Source organism: Hyaena hyaena, unplaced genomic scaffold (assembly GCF_003009895.1).
Source record: "Hyaena hyaena isolate Hyena2069 unplaced genomic scaffold, ASM300989v1 scaffold_471, whole genome shotgun sequence".
Lineage (NCBI taxonomy): Eukaryota > Metazoa > Chordata > Mammalia > Carnivora > Hyaenidae > Hyaena > Hyaena hyaena.
Window position 1 is genome coordinate 1,466,677 of NW_024081102.1, and position 9,482 is coordinate 1,476,158.

Consider the following 9,482-nt stretch of genomic DNA (forward strand, 5'->3'; position numbering starts at 1 on the left):
CCGGCCCAGGCCCCGCGGCGGCGCCGCAGTCCCCGGCCGAGCTTCCGCTCTCGCGTCCGGCGCTTCGTGTCCCCGGAGGGGGCGGCCCGGGGGTGGGGGGAAGGCGGGGGGAGGCATGCTGGTACCTTGTCTGCACCCCGCGACCTGCCACCAGCCCCGACTTCCCCGCCCGCCCCTGAGGGCCCGCCCCTGCTTTCTCTCCGCGCCGCCCCCCTCCCGCCGTGGGGCGGCTGCCGGCGGGGCCCCGGCCACTGTCCCGGAGCCATGGAGCCGACGCTGCGCGCGGAGCCCGAGCAGGAGCCGGAGCCGAAGCCGAGGTGCGTGCGCGCCCGCGCGGGGGCGAGGCCGGGCAGGCCGGGCGGGCCGGGGAGGGGGAGGGGGGAGGGCACTGTCGGGTCCCCTCAACGGAGCACTCGGGGTGGCCAACGGGGTGGGCACTCGAGGTGCCCCAAACAAGACTTCTGGTTTTACCTACATCGAAGCCCCCTGGGCTCTCACCGCTGCTTTTCCCGCCTCCTGATGACCGCCTGACCTGCGGGGCTGGGACTGAGTCCTCCCCAGGCTGGGCTCTGGAAGCTTCTCTGGCCATCTCGTGGGCGTGAGCTGCCCCGGGTACGCCACAGATTCCCCGCCCCGTTGGGAGCTTTGCGTGGACGGCTGAAGCCACGTACCCCTTGGCTGTATCCTGAGGACAAGTGCAGGTTGATGCTGGAGAGCATCAACTATAGCTCTGGAGAGAAGGTTCTCTTTTCTCTCTCGGTTGCCTGGCTGGGGTCCCCAGACTGCTCTGGGAGATGGTCAGAGGGGAGCGTGGGTAAAGGAGAGAGTGAGGGAGGGGGGAGTTTTGTTCCCTTTTATCCTCAGAAAAATTTTTAAAAGTATTTATTTATTTATTTATTTATTTATTTTTTTTGAGAGAGAGAGAGAGAGTGAGCGGGGAAGGAGCAGAGAGAGACACAGAATCCAAAGCAGGCTCTAGGCTCTGAGCTGTCAGTACAGAGCCAGTTGTGGGGCTGGAACTCATGAACTGCAAGATCATGACCTGAGCCGACTGAGCCACCCAGGCACCCCTTAATATGTATTTTTGGGAGAGAGAAAGAGAGAGAACAAGCATGGGAGGGGGAGAGAGAGACGAGGACAGGATCTGAAGCAGGCTCAGCGCTGTCAGCGCAAGGCCCCACACGGGGAACCCAACCCATGAACCTTGAGATCATGACCTGAGCTGAAGTCAGCCGCTCAACCAACTGAGCCACCCAGGTGCCCCCTTTGCTCTGAGAAAATGCGGAAATTGACAGTTCCCAAGGAGGGGGGTAGGTTGGGTGGGCTCTTGATTCAATATGGCAGCATCTCTGGAAGTAGCTTAGCAAAGGCTCATTAATTTACTCACACTATGATATGTAAATGTATGATGTATGATATGATATGATCATGTAAAACAGGGGTACTGCCTTGGGAAATAAATTCCTTTTCTCTTTAGACCTGCTGGAGGCCTCTGCTTTCTTTAGCAATTTGCCCACTAGTGTCTTTTTTTTTCCTTAAAAAAAAATTAATGTACAAAAAATATCACGTCACTGGCTTGGGATACAATGTAAAGTTACTTCTCTTTTATTATTCAAAGTGACACCGCTTAAGTCACCATCTTCATTTCTCAAAACTGTTTTTCTTCCTTTCCTCACCCCTCTACCCCATGATCATTCATTTAACACCACTTATTAAGTCTATACTGTACGCCAAGCACAATATCAGGGACTAGGGACACAGAATAAGACAGGCATGGCCTCTGCTCTTACAGAGTTTCATCCCGAGGGCGGTGGAGAGAATACCGAAGTTAGATGAAGTAAGTACTATCAGACGGTTCTTACCGAACACCTTCTGTATGTCATAGATATGATGGTGAACAAGATAAAGTGGGCCTTTCTTCTCCTGGCACTTACTTCTCAGTGGTGGGGAGACAAAAAAGAAAGCAATAAGGAAGTAAAAGCACAATGTGAAAAGTGATTGCAGTAGTTGTTGGGGAGGCGGTACAGAACAGGGTGTGGGGGATGCAGAGTGCTGTTGGGATGCAGGGGGGTGGTTGCTCTTAAATGTAGGATGACGGAAGGCCCTCTGTCCCACAAGGAGGTGAACTCGCCTTGCGCGAATCTGGGGGAAGAGTGTTCTAGCTCAGGTGAGCAGCCAGCACCACGCCCCAAGGTTGCACGTTTGGGGAACAGCAGGGAGATCCATGTGACTACAGTAGACAAAACAGGGTGGAGAGGGGTGGGTGGGGGAGGAGATCAGAGAGGCAACTAGAACCCAGATGGGGTAGGGTCCTGTCGACCACTGTAAAGGCTTTGCTTGTTGTTTCGAGTCAGGGGGAAGCCACTTAGGGACTTTGAACTGATGAGTGACGTTATCTGTCTCTTGTTTGAGTAGGAGCACACTAACTGTTGACAGACCATAGATTCTAGAAGGGTGGAAACGAGGGGACCAGTGATTCTGTTACTGCAGAAGTCCAGAGAAGAGCTGATGATCAGATCAGTCTGGAAAAATCACAAAAGTCTTGACCCTGAGTGACATTTCAGCTAAGAGGTGTTGAGTGGGATGGAATTTTCCAGGCAGACAGGAGCGTGGTGCATGCTGGACCCTCTGGGGTAGTGGAGCTGAGGTAGCAGAGATGAGGTGGGGTCCCTGATTGTGAAAGGCGCCTGCAATACAGGCTACACATGCTTTTTATATCTATCTATCTATCTATCTATCTATCTATCTATCTATCTATCTATTTATTTCTTTATGAGTTTGAATTTTTTGTTATGGCCTTCTTTATTATTTTTTAAAAATTGTTTTAACATTTATTTATTTATTTATTATTTCCTTAAATAGTTTATTGTCAAGTTGGTTTCCATATAACACTTGGTGCTCATCCCAACAAGTGCCTTCCTCCATGCCCATCACTCCCTTTCCCCTCTCCCCCACCCCCCCATTAACCCTCAGTTTGTTCTCAGTTTTTAAAAATCTCTTATGGTTTGCCTCCCTCCCTCTCCTTAACTATTTTTCCCCCTTCCCCTCCCCTATGGTCCCCTGTTAAGTTTCTCCTGTTCCTCATATGAGTGCAAACATATGGCATCTGTCCTTCTCTGCCTGACTTATTTCGCTCAGCATAACACCTTCAAGGTCCATCCATGTTGCTACACATGGCCAAATTTCATTCTTATTACCATGTAGTAGTCCATGGTATAGATAAACCACATCTTCTTGATCCATTCATCAGTTGATGGACATTTAGGCTCTACCCATGATTTGGCTATTGTTGAGAGTGCTGCTATGAACATTGGGGTACATGTGCTCCTATGCATCAGCACTCCTGTATCCCTTGGGTAAATTCCTAGCAGTGCTATTGCTGGGTCATAGGGGAGTTCTAATGTTAATTTTATCAGGAACTTCAACACTGTTTTCCAGGGGGCCTGCACCAGTTTACATTCCCACCAACAGTGTAGGAGGGTGCCCGTTTGTCCACATCCTCGCCAGCATTGGTAGTCTCCTGATTTGTTCATTTTAGCCACTCTGACTGGCGTGAGGTGGTGTCTCAGTGTGGTTTTGATTTGTATTTCCCTGATGATGAGGGATGCTGAGCATCATTTCATGTGTCTGTTGGCCATCTGGATGTCCTCTTTGGAGAAGTGTCTGTTCATGTCTTCTGCTCATTTATTCACTGGATTATTTATTTTTTGGGTGTGAAGTTTGGTGAGTTCCTTATAGATTTTGGATACTACCCTTTATCCGATATGTCATTTGCAACTACCTTTTCCCATTCCATTGTTCCCTATGAGTTTTGTTGATTGTTTCCTTTGCTGTGCAGAAGCTTTTTATCTTGATGAGGTCCCAATAGTTCACTTTTGCTCTTGATTCCCTTGTCTTTGGAGATGTGTCAAGTAAGAAATTGCTATGGTTGAGGTCAAGGAGGTTGTTTCCTGATTTCTCCTCTAGGGTTTTGATGGTTTCCTGTCTCACATTCAGGTCCTTCATCCATTTTGAGTTTATTTTTGTGTATGGTGTAAGCAAGTGCTAGTTTCATTCTTCTGCATGTTGCTGTCCACTTTACCCAGCACCATCTGTTAAAGAGGCTGCAGTGACAAATATTTTATACAGATGTTGTTCTCTGGCCATAGAGTAATAATGTTAGGAATAAACAAAAAGATAGCAAGTTTCCCAATACATATTTATTCGTTATTTATTATTTTTTAATGTTTTATTTATTTTTGAGAGAGTGTAAGCAGGGGAAGGGCAGAGAGAGAGGGGGACAGAGGATTCAAAGTGAGCTGTGTGCTCATGAGGGAGCCTGATGTGGGGCTCAAACTCATGAACCGTGAGATCATGACCTCAGCCAAAGTCGGATGCTCAACCGAATGAGCCATCCAGGTGCCCCTCATTTTTAAATTTTGTAATCACTTCTCTTAATTTATGGATCAAAAATAAATGGCTAAAATTAGAACATATTTAAAACGAACCAACAAAAAGAGCGGAGAGAACAACACTATGTGGATGTCCATTCTTCTAAAACTAAGCCACAGGGACGCCTGGGTGGCTCAGTCAGTTGGGCTTCCAACTCTTGACTTCAGCTCAGGTGATGATCTCGCAGTTTGTGAGGTCGAGCCCCATGTTGGGACTCTCTCTCCCCTCTCTCTCTCTGTCCCTCCATGATTCGTGCATGTGCACACTCTCCATCTCTCAAAATAAATAAATAAAACTTAATAAAACTTTATAACTTAATAAAAAAATAAAACTAAGCTACAAATTCAATGCAGTGACATTCTAGATTTCAATAGGATTTCCTAAAGAAAATGAAAACTGATTTTCGGGGCGCCTGGGTGGCTCAGTCGGTTAAGCACCCGACTTCGGCTCAGGTCATGATCTCACGGTTCGTGGGTTCGAGCCCCACATCAGGCTCTGTGCTCACAGCCTGGAGCCTGCTTTAGATTCTGTGTCTCCCTCTCTCTCTGACCCTCCCCTGCTCACACACTCTCTCTCAGAAATAAATAAAACATTAAAGAAAATTAAAAAAAAAATGATTTTCAAAGTTCTACAGGAGATTAAAAAGCCAAGAATTCCACAACAATTTTGAACAATAGCAAGGTGTTAAGATCTGCTCTATCACGTAATGAATCTTATTTTAAAGTTATATTTTTAGTAGGATAACACTAAGTCATTTTGGTTTTAATAATTCAGACTTCCTGGTTCAAGGGGCACCTGGGTGGTTCAGTTGGTTAAGCGTCCGACTTCAGCTCAGGTCATGATCTCACTGTTACTGAGTTCAAGCCCTGTGTGGGGCTCTGTGCTGACAGCTCAGAGCCTGGAGCCTGCTTCGGATTCTGTGTCTCCCTCTCTCTCTCTCTCTGCCCCTCCCCAGGTTGTGCTCTGTCTTTCTCACAAATTAATAAACTTAAAAAAATAAATAAAAAGAAGGGGGAGGAGGTGAGAACAGGAGCTCCCTACTTGGGTCTGCCTCTATCATCAAGAAAACAATAGCATTCCCAAAAGGCCTAGGCAAATGTTCTCTCAACTGTCATTGGGTAGAACTGGGTCACATGGCCTCCCCTGGTTGAAAGGAAGCTGGGAGAGAGAGCTATTAGTTTCCTCTTGCTGTTGTAACAAATTGCCAGAAAGTTAGTTACTGAAAACCCACCAAGTTATTATTTTACAGTCTGGAGGTCAGAAGTCCTAAAATCAAGGTGTTGGGCAGCATCCTTCTGGAGGAGGCTGTGTGGGAGAAGCCATTTCCTAGCCTTTTCTAGCTTCTAGAAGCCACCTGCATTCCCCTTGGCTGGCGGCTCCTTATTCCATTTTCAAAACCAATCGTGCAGCATTTTCAAATCGCTCTCACTCTCTGACCTCTGCTTTTGTCCTCACATCTCCTTTTTCTTACTCTGACTTTCCTGCCTTCCTCTTGGAAGGGCCTCTTTGGGGGTGATTATATTGGATCCAAGATCCAAGATTACCTCTCCATCTCAAGATCCTTAATCACATTGGCAAAGTCCCTTTTACCATGTAAAATAACATAGTCACAGATTCCAGGGATTAGCACATGGACATCTGGGGAGGGGGCATTATTCTGTCTATCACAGTGTCTACATTTTCCCCAGCATGTATAATGGGTGATGGATATAGACAGGGTTGGTTTAGTGAGTCAACAGTGTTGGATGTCTCTTTTTCAAACGTTTGTTTATTCTGAGAGAGAGAGAGAGAGAGAGAGAGAGAGAGAGAGAGAAAATTATAGCACGTGGGCAGGGGAGAGGAAGAGAGAGAGAGAGAGAGAGAGGAGAGAGTCCCAAGAAGATTCTGTGCTGTCTTCGCAGAGCCCCATTTGGGGCTCTATCCCAGAAACCATGAGATCATGACCCGAGTTGAGATCAAGAGTTGGACTCTCAACCAGTTGAGCCACCCAGGCACCCTTACAGTGTTGGGCGTCTTACCAATATGGATTTAATTCAGAGACAAGAGCACAGAGAAGATTGTGGATTAAGATTGTGGATAAACAGGATTTCTTATCCGGATCTAGTCTGAGTTGACTTCAGTAGCCCACATCCGTGGGGAACAAACAAAAAGAATGCATTTTTCTTGCTGTTCCTCTATCCAGTCTTGCATGGGTTGAACACTGATGTGTTGCTTTTTGTCCCAGCAGAACGAGCCAGAGCCTGTGCCAGGAGAGGGGACCAGAGCCAAGCTGCCCCATGCCAGAACTGAGGCTTCTCCTCTTAGGCAAAAGAGGTGCAGGAAAAAGTGCCACAGGAAACACTATTTTGGGCAAAGCTGCGTTTCTGTCCAAATTCAGTGACCAGATGGTCACTAAAACATGCCAGAGAGAGAGTGTGGTCACAAAAGAGAGAAGGGTTGTGGTCATCGACACCCCTGACCTTTTCTCCTCAATGTCTTGTGCTGAAGAAAAGCCACGTAACATTGAACACTGCTTCGAGCTCTCTGCTCCCAGCCTCCACGTCCTGCTTCTGGTAATCCCCATCAGCTTTTATAAGTTTGAGGACATAGAGACAGCCAGGGGGATCCAGGAGGTGTTTGGAGCTAACGCCAGGAGGCACATCATTGTTGTCTTCACTCGGAAGGATGATTTGGAGAATGTTTCACTGCAAGATTGCATTGAAGGTCAGGACTCCCTTAAGGAGTTGGTTGAAAACTATGGAGGCCGATACTACGCTTTCAACAACAAGGCAAGTGAGGATGAGCGGGAGGTCCAGGTGAGGGAGCTCCTCGGCATGGCCCAGCGTTTGGTGGATGAAAACGGAGGACCATATATCGTGAGCCTCAGAAATGAAGGCGGTGGATGCCTGGTAAGAAATGCTTAAGGTCTGGATGTTTGTGGTTAGAGCTAGTGGGTTGAAGACAAGCACAGAGAAGTGAAATGTCACATTGTGTGGTGGAACGTAGGCTTTAGTTGGGAGCTGTTTATCCAGGATCTGGAAAGATGAGGCTCCAGACGGTAGGTTGCTTTGAGTATCACCTTTTGGACTTTGAAATTTATTGGCAAGTTAATGGATACGCTTGGGTCCTTACCTAAGTTTTTCCCTCACAGTATTGGACACACAAATAGACCCTTTCTTCCCTTGGCTTCAATACAGCTACACTCTTGTTGGGTTTTTTCTTCCTACTCTTTCTGCTTCCTCCAGAGATTGCTGAGTTCTCCTCACACAGCCTCTAAAAGTTGGCATCTTCAGGGTGTGGTTCTAGATTTCCCCAGTCCTCTGCCTTCCAGCTTTGAGCTCCATCAATTGCTAATGATTTCCAGATATGTCACTCCAGTCTAGGCTTCTCCTCTGAATCCTGTTGCCGTTTGATACCTCCACTTGGCTCTTCTACAGGATCTCAGGCTTCTCAAGGTCAAAACTTTTGGTTTTCCCTCTGAGATCTATGAGACTTCAGTTTTCCTCTCACCTGGGTAAGTGGTCGTGATGCTCATTATGCTCCTTGAACCTAAACCCGGAGGTCAGCTTTGCTACTACTACTAGCTGGCAGCTGATATTCGAGAAGTCATTAGGTCTGGTGTGATAGGTCCCTGGAATTCATGCACTTCTCTCCATCTCCACTGCCCCTGTCTGGTTCAAGCCAGCCTCCATTCTTGCCTGTACTGTTTTACAAACAACCTTCCCCTCATCCATTCTTGTGCCTTACTCCTCAATCCATTTCCCCTTTTTAAAAAAATTTTTTATTGTTTTATTTATTTCTGAGAGAGAGAGAGACAGCATGAGCAGGGGAGGGTCAGAGAGAGAGGGAGACACAGAATCTGAAACAGGCTCCAGGCTTTGAGCTGTCAGCACAGAGCCCGACATGGGGCTCGAAACCACGAACCAGGAGATCATCACCTGAGCCGAAGTCAGATGTTCAACCGACTGAGCCACCCAGGCGCCCCTCCTCAATCCATTTCCTACAAGACAGCCACAGTGGCATTTTATTTAATTTCTAGACTTGAATGGAAAATGTATTTGTAACAAAGGAGGATACAAAAATTCAGGCTTTTGTCTCTGAGGACCTCACGCTTCTGTTTGAGTGACTCATGCATGAGACATGAAGCAGTTCCTGATTCAGGGTAAGTAAATGAATACTGGTACAGACGAGTCTTTAAACACAGTATCCACGGCTGTAAAGCAAGCAAAACTCCAACGTGGGGGCAGTTTTGGTCAGAGTGAATCTTCGAGAAATGATGAGCGTTGAGCCCAAACAGGATGGAAATGACTTGAAGGAAGGCAATATTTATTGAGCACCTGCTAAGTTCCAGACCCATAGACTGACCAACTCTTCATACCCACTCAGTGTACTGATGTTCCATAGACGAGGACCTTGAGGCTCAGGAGAACTTGTCACTCTCTTATCTCCTAGGCCTGACATCCCTCTCTCTCTCCTGCATAGCCTCTGTCTCTCCCCTGAAGGCTATATGGAGCAGGGATTCAGCAGAGAGGATAAAGGAGCACAGAATGAGCTCTCTGCAGTGTAGCCGGAGCACCACTCCCTCTTGTTTAAAATGCTGCAGTGGCTGTCTGCTGGTCTTCAGATCAAGTTTGGAATCCCTGACCTGAGCTGGCCCCGCACCCTCTAACTTGCTCTTCATGTGTTGATCCCACCGGCCTTCCCTGTGTGGTCCTTGACTTGCACTCATGCGTGCTCTAGAGCTTCGAACGCGGGGTTTTGTCCACTGGGCCCTTCCCCTCTCCCGCCTACTCCGTTCCAGGTCTGCTTTTGTGTATCCATCTGCCTCTCCTCGAGCTCCCTTCCTCCGAGAGTCTTCCCTGCGGGTCCCTGGGATGAGCGCCTACAGCCCCCTTCCCTCACGGCGCTCCTCACCATCATGGCGCTCCTCCCCCTCATGATGCTCCTCCCCCTCATGGCGCTCCTCCCCCTCACGGCGCTCCTCCTCCTCATGGCGCTCCTCCCCCTCACGGCGCTCCTCCTCCTCATGGCGCTCCTCCACCTCATGATGCTCCTCCCCCTCACGGCGCTCC

At 48.1% G+C, this 9,482-nt stretch overlaps 1 protein-coding gene across 1 annotated transcript in view; it reads left to right on the forward strand.

The window, feature by feature from the left end:
* Nucleotides 1-204: 204 nt before the first annotated feature.
* Nucleotides 205-9,482, forward strand: part of GIMAP8 (GTPase, IMAP family member 8) — a 26,559-nt gene continuing 17,281 nt past the window's right edge. Inside the window, 2 exon segments of the mRNA XM_039253935.1 lie at nucleotides 205-317; nucleotides 6,659-7,319. Of these exon segments, the coding sequence (XP_039109866.1) occupies nucleotides 265-317; nucleotides 6,659-7,319 (714 nt within the window). The 5' untranslated portion in view covers nucleotides 205-264.